At 40.0% G+C, this 25,157-nt stretch overlaps 2 protein-coding genes across 2 annotated transcripts in view; one reads left to right on the top strand and one right to left on the bottom strand.

The window, feature by feature from the left end:
- Nucleotides 1-245, bottom strand: part of HNRNPA0 (heterogeneous nuclear ribonucleoprotein A0) — a 3,831-nt gene extending 3,586 nt beyond the window's left edge. The window contains exon 1 of the mRNA XM_009322767.1: nucleotides 144-245. Within this exon, the coding sequence (XP_009321042.1) occupies nucleotides 144-245 (102 nt within the window). The remainder of the gene's footprint in view (nucleotides 1-143) is intronic.
- Nucleotides 246-13,013: 12,768 nt separating this feature from the next.
- Nucleotides 13,014-14,196, top strand: LOC103915769 (neuropeptide Y receptor type 6-like). Its single transcript, XM_009322693.1, has one exon. It carries the CDS (start codon nucleotides 13,075-13,077, stop codon nucleotides 14,194-14,196), a length of 1,122 nt encoding a protein of 373 aa, XP_009320968.1. The 5' UTR covers nucleotides 13,014-13,074.
- Nucleotides 14,197-25,157: the final 10,961 nt, after the last annotated feature.

Genomic DNA, 25,157 nt, shown 5'->3' with positions numbered 1-25,157 from the left:
CCCCTCAGGGCCCGGCCTCGCCGGGCGGGGGCCGGGAGCAGGGGTTACCCGCTGACTGAAAGCTGGCACAGGCCTGGCCCGGCCGGGCTTGCTTTACCTGCTGGTTGTGTTCCCTTCTCCACCCCGGCCAGCCCCAGCCTTACACCTTCATTGCCTTCGGCTCGCTCGCCTTCCCCGGCTGCACGGCAACACGGACCGTATATTCCTGACGGGCAGCGACTCCCCCCTTCGGGGGATTTCCCCATTCCGTTTTGTCCAGCTCCCGTCCACTCCCTCTTAGCGTTTGTTGGCTCTTCTTCCCTCACTTGTGTCCCTTTTCCCCTTTCCAACACGCTCCCAACTACCCAGCCTGTTCTCTCAGGCAGCGTCTTTCTCGCTTTTCCTACTACAGTTTCCCCCCCCGTTTCCCAGTCCTCTTTCCAACCCTATCACTGCCTCCTCTTCTCACCCTTAAATCTCTCCTTAGCTCTAAAAAGGAGGTATTTTCTTAAAGAAATAATTAGAGCTGTTCAAGGGTGTGCAAGCCCTGTGAAATGACTAATAGTGAGATGTATTTCCTTTTCTTTTTTTACTTTAATAGTACCTCAAACATTGTCAGCTTGACGACTGCAGCGTTATTTTCAACATCGAATTTTTCATCAGAAACAGGATTTTTTTTTTTTTCTTACACCTACTGGGGTTCATGTTGGAAATTATCTAAGCACTAAGAACGATTTTTGTGGTGGATTTTTTTTCCTTGAAGGCGAAAAGGTCAGTTCACTTTTCACTAGGCACGTTAGTACCTGCACCACACAGTTTCTCAAACTCATGTTAACTTAGCCCTCCTCACAGATACTTGTCTAATCTGTTTCTAAAATCTTCAGTGAAGGCAATTTCACAGCCTCTTCAGGTAGCGTCTTCCCTCGTTCATTGTTTCCACAATGAGATAAAGGTTTCCATTTAGACACTGAGACAGCCTTTGAAAAAAATAACCACGTAATCGAATATATTAAAGTGAGCGCAAGCCTCAAGAACTCATGAAGTGTTGCAGCACCTGTATATAGTGCACTCGACCCACTGGTCTTTGTTAAGTAAATGTATGTGCTAATCCGCTGTGGGCTCTACTCAGATGATAGCACTTCCTCTTCTGTTTGGGCACCTCTCCCCGTTTGCTCTGTTCCTTGTTGCTTTGCTTTTTCAGGCACTAGAACCCGAAAAGCAGGTCTGTCTTGTCTATGATGATAATCCCATAGACGTTTTCCAAGATTTTTTTAGGACACTGTTCCCTATGAAAGGGTCGTATTACCTCTACCGGTTAGCACAGGTTGAGAGTATTATTTCTGACCATTGCAGTATTTGTCAGACACTTAAGAGCTGCACCTCCAAAGAAAGTGTTTGACCTGCAAAAATCTTCCTTGAGGTCCCCTGTGTAATACCTGTTTTATATCCCAGTTCTTGGCTTTCAAAAGCCTACCTGTGCTATTTTATTCTCCACACCATCCAAGAACGCTGGCACGAAACCTCACAGCCACAAGTCACCTTACCCTCCTGAGTCACAGATGGGAAATCCAGATTAGCATACTGGAAATCAGAGGGTTTGGGGACTGGCTTAATGAAAATTACTATCGGACCACCTGGTTTCCAGCAAGATCGTATCCTGGATCCCCTGTCGGACACATTACGGGTCCCTTGCTCAGGGAGAAGGATTTAAGTTTTCCCTCCAATAGCAATCTCGAGAGCCTTTTGTAAAGGCGTATACTGAATGTTCCGATCCTCCTGACCTGGTGGCTGCAGTTTCGTATGAGGCACCGTATCAGGATGTGGTTCCACGGTTGTCTGAAGTGATCTGCGCTGGGATGGCTGTGCTCCAGCCCTCCAGCCATGTGATCCCGCCTTCTCCCATGTGCCAGCACTGATGCTTGTGGAAACACACAGCGATCCACTTAAGAGAACTGAGACAGCCAAAAATAATTTTATCATGAAAAAGGGCTTAGTTTTTAGCTGCCTCAGCTTTCTGAAACTGTTTTTTGCATGATCCCATGAGTGCTGGTGCTGGCAGGAGGGAGGAAGCAGAACTGCAACATCCCCCTGATTTAGATCAACTGCTGTGGAAATGCACCCTTGGAGACTCGCAGATACAAGCGTTAACAGTGACTGTGCTGGAAGGTTGGTTAGCTACAGCCCTAGATGAAGTCCAGAGAGGCTGAACATTTCAGCACAAAGAGTCTTCCTTATTCCTCTTCAGATGATGTCAACTCCAGAGATTAACACTGCTGGTAAACTTCTGGCCTCATTTCTATCAGCGGGCCAAGTTTTCATGCTCTAGTCTCAAAGGCTATGATTATCATTAACCAGTAGGATTAATACTTACAATATAGTAATCTGATTTTTCTTAGGGTTTTTTTTTCCTGTTATAGCCAAGTCTGTTAAGAGTTACTTATTAATATGACTGGAATATTAAATGTCCGTGTTTGACAACCACTTACAGGGAAAGATGTCATATGTTTAGATCCATTTATCTCAATGCATGAGCAGAAACAATCATTTTATCTAGTTTTAGAAAAGAGAATGTGCCCATAATGTCACTGAAATATTTGTGGTTTTAAAACAAACACACACACCCTACTCTATTAAAAAAAAGTTTCTTCCCAGAGGCCGTCTGCAAGCTCCACACAATTACAGGAAATACAAAAATACATTTTGCCTACCACTTATTGTAAAAACTGTGTGGCCCTTCCCAAAATAAATTAATATCTCTTTCGTGTAGAAAATAACCCACAAGGGTTTTATAGACCCTTAATAATTTACAGCAAAAAAGGAAGAAAAATTAAGAGGAGCTAATTATGGCCTCAACGGATAACAAAGAAAACATAATAACCTATAGAATAAAAATTCATTGTATACGCAGTTTAAGTTTTTAACACAGGTAAAAGCTCCACCTCTATCATCACCTAAAGAAAAGACATTTCTCAAACCAGAGGCACCAGCCAAGTAACGCATCGTGTCAAATGTCTTCATGGGATATTTTAGTTGGTGTTAGAATATTAGAAGGAAGGAAAACCACATTGGTTTCATGCATAAAACATTCCTGTTATTCCAGCAGAAAGCATACTACCTAGAGTCCACAGGAGGGCATCGCTGCTTAAAAGATCATAAAAACAGAGGCATTTGAACAGTCCCTTTCCAGCACTAGACTTCCTGTTACCAAATATTGTGAATAAAATCTGATACAAAATAAGTTATTTAGGAAGTCTTTATAGCGATTTTTATCACTAAAGAAACATAATTCTCTCATGCTGTTTAATAGGTCCAAACTTCTAAGATAGAAAAGGAATACTGAAGTTTTGGAAAAGAGCACCAGGGGCAATAGAAGGACATTAAGGAGTCAAAAGTAGCTCTTGTAAGTTATAAATATTTTGATTATCTAAACCCTCGTATCAACACAAAGTCATATCCTTTTAATTTGTTTCAACCTCTTTAATCTAGTTTATATTAGCGTGGTTGGCCTCCATAGTCAACAGGTATTGGTTTGTTGGGTTTTTTTAAACTATCAGCTGGATTTTTTTAATGACTTTAAGTACGTTTTGTTAGTATAGTGCAATCCTCTAGATTTACGTCTGGTTTTACCTTTCATCAGACGGAAAGCATTTTGAAACCTACAGGATTCCTTCATGCAGACTGTTTGCTGAATTAGTTCTGCATCGACGTTATGCTCCTTGAAGATTGTAATAACATCATCCTGGCTATAGACAGATTTCATCCTGATTTTCTAAATGTGCATAGGTGGAAACAGTTGGGAATAGAAGGGATTCGACCATAATCTCCCAGATCACTCTGAGATCCACACACATTCAGGCAAGGATTTTTGACCTAATCATTTCAAAGAGATATTATTAGACTTTTAGAAGCCTCGTTCCTACCCAAATCAACACCCCAGGCAGAGAGTAATTTTGCAGTTCATTGGAAGACACCACAAACTTCCCCATCCTGGCCCCTTGCTTCAGCTACGAGCTTGAAGAACTTCTTAAAAGAGATACAACTGTCCTTGAGAGAGCTCTTGCTTTTTTTGGCAGAAGATTTATCTTTCACCCTGTTCTGCTGTTTGTACTTTAATCTGCATAAACATCAAATCTGTGATCTTACTTTTGAGACTGTCATGAATTAGCACCGGTTGGGAGAGGGTTTTCATTGAAAAAGATTGATTAAAATGCACTGAGAGGAAACTAGACAGTCTTTTGCCTACCTAAAGTTTGAACATGACACTCTACAGGATAAAAATTTCTACCCTGTGCAAATTCAGATGGGGAGTAAAACACTACCCCTCTCTTTTATTTGCTTAATGCAAAATAAGATATCCTACAAATAAAAAGGTAACTACAGAATAACCCACAGGAACTATTTCTTCAGTAAGTAGTATTAGAAGTTCACCTTACTGAACAAAATCTACCCTGAGCCCTTAGTAAGAGGAGTGTGCTGAAAGAGAGAAACACACCTTCGTGAAGGGTGAAGCGGAAAGTCATCAGAGAATTGAATTTGCATCTTTTTCTTTGGACTTACATTACCATTCTTCCCTAAAACCTGCCCTCCCTCCTCTTCCCTCTGAAGCTCAATTTCTCTTTGCCTCTTTCATATTTTCACTCTTCTGTCATAATTGATGATTTCCTTTCTTCTCTTTCCTAAAAGTTTATATAAGAGCTGGTCATAATTTGAAGTGAGGGGATGAAAGTAAGACAGCAAAATACAGTCTGAAAAGTCAAGGTTCTTGTCAAGGATCAAAGACTCTAGCAGTCCTCTGACAGATGTGAGATGGTGTATCTTTCACTTTATCTTAGTCCAAGACAGACCAGGATCATAAGTTTTGCCAAAGGAAGACCTGGAGCCAGCAGCAATCTCAGCCATGCTCTGATCTTTTTCATCTGCAAATCTTTCTTTATGTATTTTCCAGTTAAAATTAAAATCTACTTGCTCTTTTCCCCTTAGCTCTTCCTAGGCCCCATCTATTTCTTGTTCCACTAATATTCCAATATTAATATAATATTTCCTATTAATTTCCTATTCATATTGAAGTTCTCTGTAGGGTGTTTTTTGTGGTGCTTTTGCGTGACTGACATTTAGCTTTGTCTGAAAACACCAGGAGTTATGCTATGAAGTTCAGTATGTACCTGCCTGAAATTAGCTGTAAGACACCCATGTTATTCAAGAAATTTTAAAATGAGGTGGTGTATAAAAGCGAGGCTTTCTAGACACAAAATAGCAATCTAGAATTCATAATTTTAATTCAGAAAATCAAAACTGTTATTACAGTGTGAAACACGCAGGAAAATTGAAACAGACTGAGATTAACAGGAAAAACCTGATTATTTCAGTATTTCTTAATTAACAACTAGGACAGTGAAAAATGTCATGGCATGAGAACAGCAGGGTTCGGTGCTCACAGTGTTGTTATAAAAAGACAGTATAATGGAAAAAAAAACAGAGATACAAATGATCATATTCCCCCAAAATCTGTGAGCCATTGGAATAATTCATTCTTTGGCAGAGATCACTCTTGGAAAACATCAGCTGGAGAAGTTCTAGAAAGCTACAAAGGATTGGATCAGGGTTTAGAAAGTGGAAACTATTATAAAATATGAATTAATGCAGTCACGCTCCTATTACAATTGCTCACATCTCTTATCTCTTTTTCAGTAAGAAAAGTAGCTTGGCTGACCCCAAAAATAAAGATGCTAACCTTCCAGCCAGAGAGTATATCAGTTCCGTCTCAATTGTATGCCAACTGAATAAAGTCCAGAAATTAGCCAAAAGTTCGTGGCATGATATAATTTTAAAAATGAATATGCTATTATAAGTAAGGCATTTAAAGTTAAAGCAGATTTTAAAACACTTGACTTTTCATTCTAGGCATGACCTAATTGAGAGGTACAGACCAGAATGAAGCATCAAGGGTATCGAAAGCTATTCTCTAGAGCTGCGCAATATAAAGGAGTGAAACCTAAACTCCAGGTAGTGAACCTGAAAGATTTGTGTGATTTTTTCCAATTAAGAAAAAAATTCTGAATCATGAAGCAGTATTTCAACTTACACTTTTTTCCAATTCCTTCTCCATCTGCATGATCTTTGGAGAAGTATTTCCAGTGCATACTTGGTGGATTTCCAGATGTTGCTAGTTTGGTCAAATTATAACCCATTTGCTAAGGATACCTTACTAGAGCGTTGATCTCTCCACGAAACAGGAAAATGTGAAGGGACCGTGTTTTTCCTCCATCATAGCATATTATCTTACTTTTCTGACATTAACTGGCACATCTGACACTAACATAAGAGATTTCCAATTATTCTTGCATATTTCTCTGTGCCTCTTTGAAGTGCTATAGAGAATAATACTTATTAGGAAGAAATATTCCAGATCCTTCAGAGATGTTACAGGTCACTGAACCAGCTCTTAGCCAAACTGCTATTAAAGAACTCTTTCACCTAGGAAGCTGAGAAGTGGTATGTATCCATCTCTACTACATCTTGCTTTCTGAAGAAGGGGGCTGCACCAGGTAGGAACAAGGACCGCTGCACAGCTACATGGGAGAGGTAACTAAGTAAAAGCAAGAGTTTAGAGTGGTCAGCATCAGCAAATTTTTTCAAGGAATCATGTAAATGCCAAAGCAAAAGGTGAGCTCAAAGGACTTACATGCTAGAGAATTTTTCAACATGTTGCGACAGGCTGTTGCCAACGCAACAGGCGTTATTACAAACTTAAAGTTTGAAAACCTGTTTATTATGACACCTAATCACTTACTCTGGTTTTCCACACTGCCCACGGTCTGTATGCCATAGCCTGGGAGCCAGAGTAATAGCATGCCTTCACTGTAATCGAGATGAGACTGAACTTCATAGGCATGGACCCTGCTTAGCTATGAGGTGGCTGCTTCAGATGATAGCGCCCTGAGCTCTGTGCTTGTAATGATTACTTGCTACCTGGTTTTAAACTAGCTTGGGAACGTTTACACAAGCTGAGGTCATGCCTCCAGCTGCTCTGTAACCAGATGCTTAGAAAAGATGTTCCAACTGATTTCAATATGAATATCATACCTGGAAAGCTTTTAGGATCAGGCTTTTATTGGAATGATTGGGATGAGGTGATAATCAGTATAATGATTGGCATTCAGTAGAGCGAGAATCAGTACACTGATTGTTTTGAGGTTTCTTGTTCATTTGTTTGTTTTGCGAACTGAGACAGAAATCCCTAATAAAACTGTTAAAAATCATATCAAAACTCCTACCATTTTCTACGATACAGTCATCTTTGAACTGCTGAAATCCCACAAAGGCAGTTACTAAATTTACACTTGACATTGGCAAGCCAACTGCAGTCTTATCTGCAATATTTTAACTTTTTGTTACCAGGTTACATATAAAGTTTGCTTCTCACTACAGTTGCAGTCCTGCCTTCCAGGTAGTTATCAATGTCTACTGATAAAGGCTATTTTCCCATCACTTAATATTGAGCAATTTAGAAATAACGTGATCATTTATATAAAGTAAATACAATTCTGCTATCCATTAACCTTTTTTGCAAACAGACGCTACAGCATTTGGCTGAAAACAATATACCTTGATCCCTTCATACACAGCCATAGATTCCACTTAGTATACATACCTTTGACGTCAGGCATAAACAGACCAAGAGCAGCTACACCCACAAGCCTCTGATGTCGGATATGATCTAATTCTCAACAGGTTACAACAAAATTAAATCCACAGAAGGCAGCAGATTGATAGGACTGTAAAACCAAGCGGATCACACGTTAAACACTTCAGTCTTTCCACAGATGGAGGACTGCGTACAGTGTTATATTAGAAACAGAGGCCTCTATAAATAAGCAACCTGACCTTTGTTTGAAATTTATGAATAGGATCAGAGCATCTTTTAATTTTACTGACTTATTTCCTTTATAAACAGATAATGCATTTTTATGGCTTGTTCTGATGCCTATCTAGCACATTTCATTTTTAGGTCTTGATTCACTTCCTGGGTTACACTACAACCAGAAGCAGAAATTCTAAAGTACTTTGGAAAAGCTTTGGGTTTATAGTATTTTTGACATAATCAAAACCAGCAAGTGCTAGAAATGTTTTAGAAAAGTATATTCACATTGCTCGATTGTAGCATTTTGGTTAAAATTTCAGAATTCACAGACCACACCTAGAATAAAAAGCAATGGGCTAAACTAAAGTGAAGGAAATTTTAGGGGGAGGCATCAAGGAAGTCTTCCTAACAGTAAATTAGGCACTTGACTACCTAATCTAGGATTACCACAGACGTTTAAAAAACAGGTTAGGCAAATACATCATGAATAGACACAAATATACTAGAAGCAGGAGGTTTGCCTGGCTGATCTCAGAGGCTCCCTCCACCCCTATTTTCTACAAATACAATAGCATGACAACTAACAATATTTTCAGATAATTAGTTCTAACCTGCACCTTAGGTACAGCATCAGTCTTCCTCAACCCAAAAGTCCTACTGCTTTTCAAAATCATTCTCTCCAAAAAACCAGACACAGTAAGACAGACTCCAGTACACTCTCAAATGTTTTGTCTGCAAGTTTCTACTTCTCTAATTTAACAGGGAATTCTCATCTAGTTTTCCTGAGGCTGCTCCCACACAAACACATTCTAACTCTGGCCCATTTTCTATTGCTTCTGCTTTTTCTAGTGCTGGAGAGCCACAGAGTGGTTCAGCGTAAGAGATTGGGATACTGGGGTTAAGTGGACCCAGATGCGAATTCAAGAGTTTAAAAAGCAATGTACCAAATAGCACGTCCTAAGAAAGACCAGTTCCTTTCCCATCATAAAAGTCCACTCTAAATATTTAATAGGGAAATGTTGAATGCTGATTTTTATAAACAAGCAACTATAAAGGTATGGGCTTTTACTGGAAAAACAGTAATAATAAGAAAGCCCCTTTTCAACATGTGCTAGTGCAACGTGCCATGCTTCGCTTTTCAGGAATATTTTTCTATTTCTGGAGTATATAAGCTAAAATAGCAATTTATAATGAAAACATGATGATCTTAATTGCAATAGAGCAAATGATACACTTAATAGGATGTGCATGCTCTTTCTAAGCAGTTTACTGTATTTTCATATCTCCCTCAGTTAAGAAAGCAATAAGCCATCTGCAGATGTTTATGTATGAAATCCAACACAGGGAAAACATTTGCACTACAGAACAGATAAGATAATTAAAAATGAAATTGCAAGATAAGGTGTTTGACAGGGCGGAGGGAAGCCGCACAGTGGAGGAAAAACCATCCCCATGACTACTGGTCCTTTCTCCTCCCTGCTCATTGCTGTTTGCCTCTTCTTTGATTCCAGAGCTTGTTTTATTCCTCAGCAGCCTTTCTACAGACTGGCAGATCCAGTCACAGTTGGAAATTGTGGAACTGTGGTTTGTTTCAGAAAGAGAAGAAAAGAGAGTTTAAGTATCGCTTTAGCAGCAGATGGCTTTGCTTTGGATTCTTTTATACACAAAGGAGATGTGTTTGCTGGCTTTGTAATTAACTCAAAAAGGGAAAAGAAAAATTGTTAAAGGCAGTGTGGATGTGACTTGAATTTTTCATCAGGTAAGAAGTCAGAAAATCCATAAAACTGCGGTAGAAGTTACTGAAATATATCTTTTAAAGGATTATTGTATTCTGTACATCATATTTAAAATTGAATGGAAAGTTTCCTCCAGATTTTATCTGTGCAATACTTTGGAACTTAATAAACAGACCATGTTTGCAACCAAAACATTTACTGGTCACTTTGAAGGGATGGGACTATGCATCTTTAACATAGGTAAGAAAATACTTAGGAAAGAAAGCCTTTTTAAAACTAATTTTATTTTAGACTATGCTTTTAACTTTCTTTTGCTTATGCATGTTTCAGTAATGTTTCTGCACCTAGAGGAATGAAACAACTAGGCTAAGTGGATTATCATTTCTTATAGCGTTAAACTCTCACTATGGTAGAGAACCTTTTTCAAAATGCATGGATTAGGGATTGAAGGAATTAGTTCTCTTATTAAACACTTCAATCCAATTCTGACATCACCTGTAGTTGCGGTTCAAGGATGCTGATTCTGCTAATATTTATTATCTTAAAAAAAATGCCAGTATGTATTACAATATAGTTCAACATGCTGCAGTAAGTACTAGTGAAACTTATTTTTCTAATGCTATGAATACTCCAGGTGTTTAAACAAGACAGGTGTAATTGTTTTATTGCCAAGGAAATGTTTAAATTGCCTTGCAGAATGACATGTACTAAAGACTACACTTTTTAACCCACAGTACAAACCAAACAGTGAAAAGAAATTAATCTTTTTCCTGAAAAAAGGACAATGTAGAGGATCAGTGTGCTAAAAGCTAATGTAGTGAGTGAACTGATCACAAGGTCAGTACGGGGACTTTTCTTTAATGGTAGAAAGCACCAAAGAAGCCCTACCACCCACACTGAATTCTTGGGAGAGGACATTCAGCACTCACTATCAAACCATGTTGTGCAACCATGGATAAATAGCGAGCATAGCAAATAGTGCATAAAATATTACAAACCTGGCTCAGCCTCATGTCCTTTGAGTCCCCACAGCTTCTCCTGATAACATAAAAAGCAGAGAAGAGTAGAGCTTGTCTTTGAAGGTATCATCTCGCTTCCAAGCCAGATCCCCTGTTAACACCCGATCTTTTCTCGAAGGGCAGGGCTCAGATCTCTGCGAGTCAGGTGAATACCGCAGGCAGTGCAAAGAGGAAGATCACCCTTGGGATAAAGCAGCCAGACTTTAGACCCTTACACATCTAAACTGGCAGCAAAGCTCATCAGGGCAATATTTACCACTGGTTGGCCTCTTGTCCTTCCAGCACACACATCCTTCTGTGTGATAAATCCAGCCAGGCAATTAGTGCTTCTTCAGGGGAAAAGTAGTTTACAGTGCATTCCAGGAAATATGTTGCCTGAAGGTGCTGCTGCCCAGCCACATCATCGGTTTCTGCAGGGTCTGACTGTGCTAGCTTCAGGATCCCTTCCATTTCTCCTGGACACATGAGGAGAAGAGTTCTTGCAAGCTGGCGTCCACACAGTAGGGTACATAGCTCTTGTTCCTGACCGACTGGAGTAGGGACACCTGCAAGGGACTACAAAGTCTATCTGAGCCACTAGACTTCAATAGCTTTTGCAGCATGATTGCGCAAGTTTCTATGCCATTCCCTCAAGATAGCTGTAACCGAGCCAGCTGGGTTATTCAGGGAGACTACAGGGCTTAACATTGGCCCCTGACCACAAATTAAGTCATATTTGAAATATCAGGGCCACGTATAGTCACATAAATCTACATCCACTTCTCACTCCAACATGACTACACTAGCTGAAAAGTGTATTTTAATCAGAATGAGAGTGGTTATAGATCCTCCAAAGGTGATTGGGGTTTGTTTTTTTCAGAATCTTAATTTGAAGCACCCAAACTAACGTCATGCAGAAGCATCAGGATAAAGCAGTCGAGGATATAACTCTAGCTGGAATATTCTTGGGGTGCCTGGGGACAAACAGTTACAGAATCATAGTTCCCAGTTTAACCCTGGATTTGGTGTTTAATCTCGTGCAAGCAACTAAACATTTTTTTATGCCTTCGTGACTAAATAATGGCAATAATTTCTGTAAAAAGGTTGACAAATCCAAACAGAAACAAATTATTTCTAGTAATAACAAAACATCCACCTATCCCTTCTTTTTGCGCATCCTCTTTAACTTTCCACTGCTTCTTCATCCTCCTTTCTCCACAGGGCTCTCAACACTGTGGTATTTATTACTAGGGGTGAAGAATGACCTCCTTCCAGCTAGTTTTCCAATAATTCCTACTTCAAAAGGAATTAAGGTGAGTTGAGTTAGAGCTGAGTTTTGAAAGGTACGCGTGTAGAACCTATTTATCCATCTTTCAGAGTAACCCTTACATCCTTCTTTTTTCCTTTTCCAGGTTGGAAACATAGCCTCTTTCTGGCCAGAAAGCTGGTGAGCCTTTGATTTAGGATTAACTTTAATTCAATGAGAAATTCAAACCCATCAAGATATTCTGCTGAACTTAATTCTTCCCATTAATATTAGTTTTATAACAACAGAATTGTAGTAATATCAGATTTTTGCTTGACAACTGTTTAAGTTAGAACTGAAAGAAGAATCAACTCTCTGTCTCTTGAGTACATGTTGTATTTAACCACAGAAAATTTTGGGGGTATCATTTGTCAAACTTGTACAACAGCAAACGGTGTGTAGAAAAATGAGACAACCTTTAGCAACTACCAATATGGAAATAATTGTATGTATAACTAAGATGTGATCTTTGTTTGGTTTACATTTTTCTCAGATTATATTGAGGAAAAAGGGCCCGCTATCTTTAATGTATAAACAGAACAGGAAAATCCCTTAAAGATGTCCGTCATAGAGGTATTGAATATCACTTAAGCTCTAGCACACAGCATTTTGATTAAGCAGAAGGATTTGGTGTATTAGCTCACATTGCTTTGTAGTTCTAGAGAAAATATGTGTGATGTCTGAGCTAGCAATGTGATATCAGGACCCAATTCTTCATTTTTCTGATAATAAAAAAAGCAACAGATTATCCCCATTGGAATTCTTTAAACCTTGCTAAATCTTCGGCTGAGACAGATCTTAAAATATGTTATTTTGAAAAGCAAAGTTTATCCACAGTTGGTAAAGGAGGATTTGCATGAAAATGTTCATACAAGTTTAAACAGAGCTATCACTGCTATTTCTTATACATCACAATCAGTTACAGTTCTGTAACACTGTCAGTGCAGAACCTCAGAAAAGTAGCATCAACCTCTATCCATATCCATATATATACAAAAACCCATTAATATTCAACCACTGGCTTTTCCTTTCAGGATTTCTCAGTGCTATAATTAATTATATTAGATTTGCTCAAAACTTCAAGGACACCAACTACAAAGACAGACTTGTAGTAATCATTGCCTTGGAAAGCTCCATACAAAGTATATTCTAAATAATAGTAGGTTTTGTCCATAGGTTGGCAGATGCTTCACGATGGATAAAGCCATTCAGTATCCCAGTGAGATTCTGTCTAATCAAACCATCTCAAACATTAGCTATTCTCAGTTTTTAAACTTTGATACATGCCAACCTTCCTTCCTTGCAGAATTCTTGCTTATTACAGCCTACACATTAGTTACAATAGTGGGCGTTTTTGGAAATCTTTGCCTGATTATTATAATAAAGAGACGGAAAGAAACTCAAAATGTTACCAACATTTTGATTGCCAACCTCTCTTTATCTGATGTCTTGATCTGTATCATGTGTATTCCTGTCACAGTTGCATATACCTTAATGGACTACTGGATATTTGGGGAAGCTATGTGTAAAATAAGTTCTTTCATACAAAGTATATCTGTCACAGTCTCCATTTTCTCACTTGTACTCATTGCTATTGAGAGATACCAGTTAATTGTAAACCCACGTGGCTGGAAGCCTAGTATTTCACATGCTTACTGGGGAATTCTTCTCATCTGGGGGCTTTCCCTCATAATAGCCCTTCCTTTTTTAATATTTCACCAATTAACTGATGAACCCTTCAAACATCTATCTTTCCATAGTGATTTCTACAAGAACAAGGTTGCTTGCATCGAAGCATGGCCATCTGTTACAGAACGACTGATTTTTACCACTAGTCTGCTGGTTTTCCAGTACTGCTTCCCACTGGGGTTTATTTTTATCTGCTATCTCAGGATATTTGTGTGTCTTCGAAGGAGACATGGTAAAATAGACAGGATGAGAGAGAATGAGAGCAGACTGAGTGAAAACAAAAGGATTAATATGATGTTGATATCAATTGTTGTGACTTTTGCAGCTTGCTGGTTGCCTCTCAATATATTCAATGTTGTTTTTGACTGGAACTATGAGGCACTAATGAGCTGTAATCATAATCTAGCATTTACAATATGCCACCTTGTGGCCATGATCTCAACATGTATCAATCCCATCTTTTACGGATTTCTCAACAAGAACTTTCAGAAGGATTTGATAGTATTAGTTCACCACTGCAGATGCTCAGCATCACAAGAGGAATATGAAAATATTGCCCTTTCAAATCTGCAAACTCACCCATCCAAGGCATCTCTGAAATTAAATAATCCCCCTGTGGATATCTAAAATAATCCAACAGCAGTTTCCAAAATTTTGTATTTTGTTGTAGATGACCTCTTTCTGTAGGTCTTGATCATGTTACCGTTGAGAGGAAGTCTTTGCCATTTAGTTCAGCAAAACCAGGATTACGCTCCCATACGCATACTCTTAACAGGTACTTTATGATGGTATTAATGCTAATAAACCACTTCCAAGAGTCCTAAAGATCAATAATAATTAATTATAAACAGTATTAACATCTTTCTTTTTTAATCCACAATTTCCAAATCACTGGCATACTAGCTTAGCACCAATAAAAATATTCCCATTTCAGCCACTGATGTGGTTGTCCTTCCTAAACATCTGGCTTCACCCAAGTAAACCATGAATACTGTGGCATTGCTAACTTCATCAGCCTTCTCACAGACTGTTTTCTGGCCTTTTAATTTTCCAGCCCTGCATTGTTCCCACCTCTGGTTAATCTGCACAACAGTTTATAGGCAGTTCATGCTGTAAGGAAGGCCCCTTCAGTTATCCTAAGCCTCCACCATCTTCCTTTCAGCCCCAGCAAGCAGTTTGCTTCAGTTCAGTACCAGTTCAGCCTAGAAATTGTATTTTAACAAGGGAAAAGGCTAGAGTTGGATTTTTTTTTTTTTTAAATGAGCACTAATACAGGCCCCATTTGATGTACTGCAGATTCCACTCAGATTGATGCTGTTCAAGATGGAATATGTATTTAGCATTTCTCCTAAAAGCATTGTATTCTACTCCAAACCACCAGTATAGATCATTGCTTTCTCTGTTACCACCATCACTGGTCCTTAAAACAGACCTTTTAGAATCTCCATTATCAAACAAACACACTATGAATTCAAAGTAAATTTTGTTTTAGCTACTTATCCAGATTATAGGTTTCTTTTTGAGTAGAAAATTACTTTTGTGTTTTAATTTCAGAAATATCTTTCTCCACATTTCTGCACTAGCAAGAGGCCACACTTGAGGCAGACGCAGTAATTTCTGTTGGACTATGTTTGGAAATAGTTTCTTCTGTAATGCAGTGCATAGAAGCCCAAAGGTGTAATACTGAACACAGCTTCCTTCAAACTAAAACACATTAAAAAGCACTATCCAGTTTGGTCATAAAAAAATAACTAAGTTCTTCATCCATGCTACGATGCCAACATAAATAATCAGTTAAAATTGGGCTGTATAAATACAATACTTAGAACACTTTAGTCCAACAACTCACCACCTTAGAAGTAAACTTGACTTCTTTCGTTCAAGTTAAATATAATTAACTACCTGTATTGCTAAAGTCCCCCTTTTTTTTTTAGTTCCAGAAACTAGCCTTGTTTTAACACTTGTACATAAAATTCCTTGTAATTTATTCTCTAATAACTTTAGCATTTACCGATACCCCACTTAAGCACAAAGAATTAACATTCAGATTACAATTAGCTCCCTGATGATTCAGCTATGATGAAACTTACCTTAAAGCTATACAATTCTCTTGGATAGGGACCATCATTTTCTGTAATCCTGCAGTTTGTAAAGGATTCTGTCAGGTCATAGTTCTCTTGTTCCGTTGCCACAGCATTAGTGCAAACTGTCTGCGTTACTCTACTCATCAGAGGAGCTCTGCGAGAAGAGCCTCACAAGCTCTTGCAGGTATGCTGGGTGATTAAGTGCTTCCTGATTCACACTGAGCAAAAAAACCTCATTGAAATCTGTTAAGGCCCGATCCCATTGAAGTCATAAGGGCAGCACTAGTCACAAGAGCAAGGATGGCAGAATTAGTGACATGGTAATCCAGTATTTGAGTGACAGGTATGGATTAGTTTTGGCACAATTTAGTTTTTTTTTTCTAATCAGATTAAATATAATGCATGTAAAGTAGAGTGCGTAAATAATCACAACTTAAACACCTGCCTTGTGCATCACAGAAGGAAAAACAGGAGACAGCTAAATACCTACTAAAGGCTAATGATCAGACGCTGAGACTATCTTAGTGTTAATTATTTCCATTAACTCCCACCCTCAGTTACTGGCTCCCTTTATTGCTGATACACACCATCTGCTTGTCCAGTGCAACAGGTCATTAACCAAGTAGAAAGCAGTAACTTATAGTCAATGATACTGCTGACATACTCTGCGTAATCAGGGTGGCTGGTCTGTGCTTTGGTGAAGGGGAGGTGATGGAGTTGGTTCTCTGTTCCATTGGTGAGGCTCCAGGTTAATAAAGTGATTAATTATCTCCATTTCACTTGCTTAACTGAGAGCAAATCTGATCCAGGAATTTCACTTTTCTTGGAGATTCCAGTTCCCATATGGAAAGCCATCTAATATTGTCAGAAGATCATTCACTGAACAGAGCACTTTAACCAATTATGGTGGCATACCTGCTAGAGGCTGGGTTAGCAGCTGGATTTTTCCGAGTTTGGAAGAGAAATCTCTATCACCATCTTCCTCATATTTAAGCACAATGTTTACAGCTTCAGAGTCCATGCTTAAAGCAATTTACAAGCACATGACATTCACAATATACTCTCATTTATTAATATTAGACACAATAGTTCAGATTACTCTCAGTTCTCGTGATGGCAAACATCTCAGGCAGTATTTAGTGTTGGGATCAGGCCCAGCTGAGATTCCCATGTATGAACTTGGCCTAAGTGGCTCCCATACTAGTATTCCCATCCCATAGGCATGCCCAAGTGTGCTTTGTTTTACAGCAGAGATGTTTTTAGTATTAGGCCCCAAGTGGTTTGAATACAGCCATGAAATGAACACTAGTCTAAATTATGTGGTCGGTGGGCCAGCAGAAACTCTTGTGATCTTATGAGAAGGCCAGGGATGCTGATGGATGGTCTCCCTCTACTGTCTCTCCCTACAAGTGCTTGGGCAGTACGTTTCTGGGGCATTAAACAGCTGGGGGGGAAAAAAAGGTTGTTATTGCTTTTTGTAACACCAATTGTCTACTCCTGACATCCTTATCAGAGTTAAGCAAACAATTTTTCCAGTCTGAATCTTGGCATAAGAGGGTTCTTCGTTACCAGGTGGAAGCTCTCTGAGCAGTGAGACTGCTTCAGAACCGAATGTGAGTAATAACACTTGTGCCTTGATTTAGAATCATAGAATAGTTTGGTTTGGAAGGGACCTCTAAAGGTCATCTAGTCCAACCCCCCTGCCCTGGGCAGGGACATCTTCAACTAGAGCAGGTTGCTCAGAGCCCCGTCCAACCTGACCTGGAATGTTGCCAGGGATGGGGCATCCACCACCTCTCTGGGCAACCTGGGCCAGTGCTTCACCACCCTCAGCGTAAAACATTTCTTCCTTCTATCTAGTCTCAATCTACCCCCTTTAGTTTAAAGCCATTCCCCCTTGTCCTGTCGCCACAGGCCCTGCTAAAAAGTCTGCCAACATCTTTTTTATAAGCCCCCTTTAAGTACTGATAGGCTGCAATGAGGTCTCCCCGGAGGCTTGTAATTTCTTCTTGTCATTTCTTCCTTACACTTTCATTTGACTCAAGTGCTGATGCTCCATTTCTGTTCTGAGCATCCAGTTACCAAGTATCTCTTTTCTTAATGCTGCACTTTTAAAAATCATTGCTAACCGAACAGAGTATCATCACTGTCTTGAAGACATCGCCCTTCACGCTGCATGTTCTCTTACTGCATCCACTGGCTTTATATGCAGTCTGATATCTAATTTCCAGACAAGTCAATAGGAGTGAATTGACTTTGATAGGAATAGGAACAAAGAGAAGTTACTTATTTTTAATACATAAGCATTACGCACTCCAATGTGGTGTGTGATGGTGATGTATGTAACTGTGCAATATGCAATATTTAAAGATTGCTCAAGTCATAACATTAAACTGACAAATGTTGCCCTGTGTTAGGTAATGCTGGCAAATTCATTTTCCCTTATTTTATTGGTATAGCAAGTAGACAAAACTATAACAGCCTCGCTCACCAGACTGTTGTTACTTGATGCAACCAGATGGAGGGCTGTGAGCTTCCTCAGGGGAGCAGAAACATGGAATTGATTACGGAAAGCTAGAGGGGGAACCTGGACTCCAGGATCCTATCCAAATGTACAAACAAAGTCTTAGCAGTGATGTTTTTTCAAAAAACCTGCATCAGAGCTTTGTTCAAGTGGTTCGGTCATGTAGACCAGAGCAACAAATTTATAAACATCCTTGTAAATGAATATATCCTTACATGTATTTGTATTTTATGGTTGATTGGTTTAACTGTAAGTACATATAACTAGAGTTAGGTACTTGGAAAATGGCATTCATTGTGAAAATGATTCCGTTGAACAGAGAGCTCAATTGATTACTGACTGTAATTATGTACGTGGACAAAAGCACTGCCATTGCTGTGTGTTATTTAAATACTTTGATTCCTGCCGTCTGTTGACAAATAAATATTACCCTGTATGAAACTGCTCCGTTGCCCAGCTGGTAAATTTTACTGCCTATAATCTTGATAGGACAGTTCTTATACAAACAGTTCTGGAAACTGGTTTAGCATTTCACATGTTCACTTATTAGATAAACAGAGATCAGTGAAAAATTAGATATTTGCTGTTTCCAGAAGAGAGAAGGACCTAAAAACAGGTAGAGAATCTTCTCAGGGCTCATGGCGCTGACATACTTTTTGGTGGAGAAGGACAGAATCATAAAACAGGAAGGTTTCAAGTGAATTTATGCCTCAAGGGCAGAGCAACTTTTTACTATGGTACTTCATGATTTGTACTCAAATACAATCAATGTGTTTGGAATACTGTTTTCTTAGACATTTTGCAGATACATTGAATAATCTGTGCAATTTGTCAGAGCAGAAGTTTCCCTTCAGCAGCTCAGGAAATTTTATCTGCAGCACAAACACTGAAAGAGCTCTTCTGAGGGCTGCATTGCAGCCCAGTTGGTACATATTCATTTCCAAAGTAGCATCTACTACTGTGTTTTAATTCATCAATATCTAGGTAGGAGAAAGATACTTTTGATTTCTCTTGCTTAAGCCAAGATATTCATACCACATTTGCCTGCATTATCAATATTTTATCTCGTGATAAAAACTGGGATTTAACAATGACACATATTACTGGGACAAATTCCGGCCTTGAAGATGAGATGTTTTTATTATACCCAACCCTGATCCACTACAAGTGGCAAATGACACCCAGGTTCTTGCATTATATTTTTTAAAGTTACGTCACAGCTGCATCAATTGCAAGGCAAGAATATTTCACCCTGACATAACTGTAAATTAACATTGCACTAAACTCTACTGCAACAGGTAAAATTCTGAAAAACACTAGAGCTGACTTTCAGGGAGATAAAATTTGCATCTAAGAAGTGTCTGAATCTTACCCAGATTCTAGAAAGAAATAGAAATTATGGCAAGGCAGGTAACTACATACTTATAGAAATGTGGCCATATAAGGTAATTACAATATGTTATTTTATGCCATCGTTCTTATTTAGCAAGCTCTGCTCCGTGCCTGGTGAAGCCCATCTTGATTTTAGCCTGCTTTCCTATAGAAACAAAGTTTATACCATTATGCTTCTGTCCTTTTGACCCTGATAACATTTGAGCCATTGGGCATTCTTAACCAAATTTGAAAGAATAAATGTCTCACAGACTATTACACTCCTGTCTTTGGAAGAACGGTGGCTGGCTAGAAGACAGAAGTGCAGGTTGCCACCCCCACGGAAAGGTTACACATGCAGCAGTGTGTGCTGGGTTCTGCGCTACCTGATCGGAAGGTGCACAGCTTCAGACCAGCAAGAGCACGTGCTGTCCATTGCCCAGGAAGGGTGTCAGAGTTTCAGAGAGACGACACAGAAGTTTTGCCCCAGCATTTGGGATCCTTTGAAGTTAAAAAAAAAACAAAAAACCCAACACAAAAACAAAAAGAACCCGTGCACAATTTGCCACACTATGTCCCCATTACACTGTTGTAAATGCATCAAAACCTTGGCATTCGTGTGGGCATGAACGGCATTTTAAAACATTTATGACACTTTTTCCAGGTTGAAATGGCCTATGGGGCAGAGTAAAACCAAAGTAAAAAGAAGACGACAAAACATCAGCACTGACAGAGAGGTCTTTTAACCAAAACATTATCTTGGGACTCACAAACTATTGTGGTCTAACTATGGCAAGTCCTCTAAGACCTGCACCTCCTCTCCCTACTTCCTCCTCCTGTTGCCCATGCGCAGACTGTGTGGGGCAGGGGCTGTTTTACAAGATGCACAGAGTGGCCAACACAATATAGCCATCTTCTTACTTGCAGTTCTGGCTGTTATTTAATGGAAATAAAATAAGATTTGGCTTTCAGGAGAAAAATCATTCTTCACATTCACAGACTCACCTGTTTTCCTTTTTTTTTATCTCAACTCTCCACTTTTCCCAGGCCCATCACCCCAGATGGGTGATAAACCAAGCTATTAGGTATATATGAAGTTTGCTTCATCATATAGATATTTGTTTTTCTTCTTCATTGTTTTGAATAGTGCTCTGAGAGGAGAGCAAATCTGTAGCAAAGCTTTGAGTAACCTCACAACAAAGGGTCAGATGGACTGCAGATATACTTGGTGGAACCTCATAGACTCCATAAATATAAAACAAAACTGTTCTTTCAATTCTATGCTAATAAGACACTTAAAAACGTTCCACAATAGCAACCTTAGAATTATCTTGTCTGGTATCACTCATTTTTAAACAAGGTTCCTCTGGCATATAGCTTGGTTTCCATGCAAATGCACTGACGTCTTTTATTTCATTTCACAGGCTTCTCTATTAGTCACAGGCTATTTACATAATGTGATGGAATTGGCACCTGTGTGGAGCTATTCTCTGTGCAGAATTCATTTCACCCTCATACCCAGTGAGGAAAACTTGTTAATTCATGTGGATGATAGGGCTAGAACAGCTACGTGAATTAGTTCTTCCAAGCAAGAATGGCTACTAGGGTCAGAAGCAGCTCTCAAAGTTTGAGGTCCCTTTAAAGACAATCACTTATACCCCCTTGCCAGCTCCATTTTTAGGTTGGAGACTTCTGCAGTGCTTATTTCCATGAAGCCAGAACTGCAGTGTCAGAGGGGGCTCGGAGAGGCACGGATTTCCCAGGCACGCACTTCTGTAGTGACTGCTGCACAGCCTCCACCGCCACAAACGCCCAGGCCACGGTTACATTTCCCTAGCGCATTCAAATCTCTCCCTCTCGTCCTCAATACAGGCCAACAGATTTGTCTATTAACAAGCAACAAAATGACTATTTTTGAGACTAAAATCATTTGGATGGTATAGTTGTGTCAGATGATTCCATGCTTTAATTTCTACCTGGAAGCCATCTCAGGATTTGCCATCATTACCACTACTAAAAACCGCCCCATGACTGTCGTCTGATCGTATTCCCACATTTCCTCAAGTAGTTGGCCAATGGAAGACATTTAATCCACATTAGATTGTTGGGTTTGGGGTGGTGGTGGTGTTTGTGTTTTGTTTGTTTTTCAAATAAATGCAACCACTGTTTTCTTACACGAGAAGTAAATCCAGGCAAGAATAAAATTCAACAAGTTTTGTGTGGATCAAAAAAAGAAGGAAGATCCCAGAACAGTCCTCCTACTCTCTTTTGTCTCTCCAGAGCCAACTGTCCCATTCTCCTGGAATTTTCCTGAACAAAATTATCTGGCTGCCATCCCCTCCCCTTTAAGTTTAAGTAACTCTGCAAGAACTTAACAGCAACTGTTGCCTTGCAGTCCTTACCCATTCCCATTGCCTCTTGGATGGATTCCGCTGCTAAAGGAGCTCTCTTCGGCTGCAGAAATGAATGCCAAACAGCCTGGATTTTGGGGAAGGGGCTTGGCTCTGAAGTGGCAGGGAAGGAGCTGAGCTTCACAGAGTAGAACAGAGCCAAACTGAACGCTCACAGGAGCTCAGACCCTGGAAGAGACTCAGGAAGATTCTGCGAGAAAATGGAGATACAGTTTACAAGCCTCAGAGTAGATTGTAACAGCATTAAAATACGCATATGCGTTTGACTCAGGACACTGTGGCAACTATCTGGGCTTTCAGAGAAAAAATTCTATTTGAGCATCATATCCTCATAGGACATTTTTATAAAGATAAAAAGGCACAGGAACCATTTCATATCTAACTCGCACAGGAATGAAATCCACATACACGCTGCAGCCGTGCCTGGAGAGGTAAGAAATACGGGCTCCCCTCGCAGGAACGCAAGGCCATCAGGTGCCTAAGGTGTTAGCAAGGGACCCCAAGCCTCCTCGTGTAAGACTTAAGTCTTACAGCAAAGAGCACGGAAGAGCCCAAGACCGTGGGCTGCTCTGAGAATACAGCCAACCTGTGGCTTTGCCGCAGGATGGGCACTTCGCATCCTCACCGGGTGGTTGTAAGCTTATTCTCTTTTGAGGAAGTCCAAAGTAAAGGTCAGAGGGACCTCACCGCACCCACAGGATAAATCTTTGGGAGAATAATTAGTCAGTAAATAGTCTCTCTTAAGGTATCCAGGCCTAATATTCCACTATTTGTAAAGAATAGCTTTATCAGTCAACCTAGCAAGGCTGTCAGCATGGCATGATATCCTATCCAGCACACTTTTACATTTTTGCATTTCAGATGGCTTTAAGTGTCTTATTGCTTCCAGCTTTTTATTCACAGACCTTCCTGACCGTGCGCGCAGGTCAGGTTCTCACTTACACCACACGCACCGTGCACTCCTGTGCTGGTTAGAAACCAGACTTAAACCTCTCCTCCCTGGGACTTGTATCATTCATTTCAACCAACGCCAAATATCTGTCTAAAACACAGCCTACGCTTTCTCCTGAAATTGGCTCTCAATAGGGCGATTCCCGCAGGCGCCGTCTGTCTCCGGCTCTTTGTCGGAGGGAAGCGCCGGGTCGCGGCGCTCGGGCCGGAGCAGGGAGGAACTGTGGAAAATGTCACACTCCAGCGGTTTTGAATGCCACCGGCCGGGTCAGTGACCGTAAACGTGATCCCGAGAGCGCATTCTCCAGGAGCATCCACAGCCTTTGAGCACTGCGGAACCTCCTGCCAACCCGTGTAAGATCCCACACTTTTTGGGCAGAAAACCCAAAACCCAGGGCATGTGAGGGTGTAACCATATTCTGAAGTGCTCTTTATTAACTAAAACCAGCTAAAACTTTTGCCCGTGTTTAGGCATGCATACAAAACCATGGACATACTGCATTTAATTGTCAGTTGAAGTAACTGAAGTCCTGTGACTGACTGGGAATGCAAGATTGCTGGCTTCTAATTAAAGATGAAGTTGAGACTCCTTTAAAAATTGCCCACAGAATTAGTATTGAGTCCAAAAGCAAAATCTGAGTTGACTGAAAGGTCGTCAAACACGGGGAGATAATTACTGCTTGACGTTCCACGGAACCCAAGCTCTGACACTACACTAAAAAAAGAGGGAAAAATGTTGCACTTTTGGAAGGAGCATCTCACTGCTGTAAGTCTGCAAACAGCACCTGGTCATTTTCTCGTTCATGAAGAAAGCGGGAAGATGAGGCAAATATTACAGAATAAAGATTTTCTCAGTTCTTATGTTGAAGGGTTTTTCAGAAAGAAAAAAGAAAAAAGAAAAAAGAAAAAAAAAAGAAGGAAAAAAGTGCACTGGAAGCCTTTGATGAATGATAACAAAAAGTTTCTTTCTTTCCCATCCCCATCATGGAAACAGACCAGGCACAGAGATCCTGAGGGCATTATGTGAGAAAACCCCAACAATCACATGAGCCTGAGCATCCTGTTAAGCCTGCAGTCCCTATTCATTGACATATAGGACAAATCACATATTTCAAGGGAAAAGTATCTTTTTTTTGTTTGTTAGTATCACTTACTTTGCTGACTAATCAATTTACAGAGTTGATCAGGTTTTGCTTACGCAGCTTTGAGTCCTTGCCTTTTTCCAAAAGGAAAATATTCCGTGTACAAAGTTTCTAGGAGTACTCAAGTTGTGTTAGAAGGCTGCGTGGGGTTAGTGTTAAAAGAAATATTTTCAGTATGTTTTTTGCATGGAGGAGATTTGCAGCAGCTGTACAAAAAGCATTTGAGAACAGCAACAGCAAGTTATGAACAAAAACAAATTATGAACAAACAAAGAAAAATTATGAACAGTCAAATTAATATAATCAAGAGTTACAGCACATCTGCTGCTAAGAAATAATAGCTGCTTCTTGTATTCTTGGAAAAGCTCAAAAAAAAATCAACTGCTAGTTCAATAATTAAGAAGGCTTTAAAAACATACCGAACGACAGAATCGCTGAGGATGGGAAGGGACCTCTTGAGATTGTCTAGTCTAACCCCCTGTGCTCAGTAAGATATAATGCTTTTTCTGAAAAATAATCATAAATTTACCTAATTAAAACTTCAACAGAAAACTGCTCCTGGGAGAGCTGGCCATGGAGGAGCCGTGAGTGGGTGCGTGGCCAGCAGTGCCTGCGTTTCTGCCATGGCACATCGCTTAACCACCGCTGATCTCGATGGGAAGCTTGGTGCCGGCTCCGGTTCAGTATATCCCCACCCTGGAGGATTATTTTTTTTTTCCCTCTGTCCCAGTTCATGTTGCTGGCAAACCGGGAGCTGAATTTGCTGAGAAAAAAAATCAAAATCCCCCGGTGGAGGCCACTCCGGCCACCAGAGCGAAGGCGGCTGTCGGGGAGGCAGTGGTGAGCAGACGTGATGTGGAGCCACTGATGAAGCAGGCAGGAGCCTGGTACGTCTGGGCAGATGTGCAAGGCAAAAAGTAATTTATTTTTTTTTCCTTTTTTCACCCAACAGACCCGACCAGGGCTGAAATCAATAGAAATGAGTTTCCTGCCCACTTCATCTGTGGAATCATGAGGGGTTTGGAAGCTAATGTTTCAGTACATGGTACAGATGTAGAAAAAGAGACCAGCAGAACTGCCTTAGACGACCAGAATCCAGAGATCC

This window comes from Pygoscelis adeliae, unplaced genomic scaffold (genome assembly GCF_000699105.1).
Source record: "Pygoscelis adeliae isolate BGI_AS28 unplaced genomic scaffold, ASM69910v1 Scaffold34, whole genome shotgun sequence".
Classification (NCBI taxonomy): domain Eukaryota; kingdom Metazoa; phylum Chordata; class Aves; order Sphenisciformes; family Spheniscidae; genus Pygoscelis; species Pygoscelis adeliae.
Note: the sequence above shows the minus strand (reverse complement) of the source record. Positions and strands in the feature narration are given on the sequence as shown.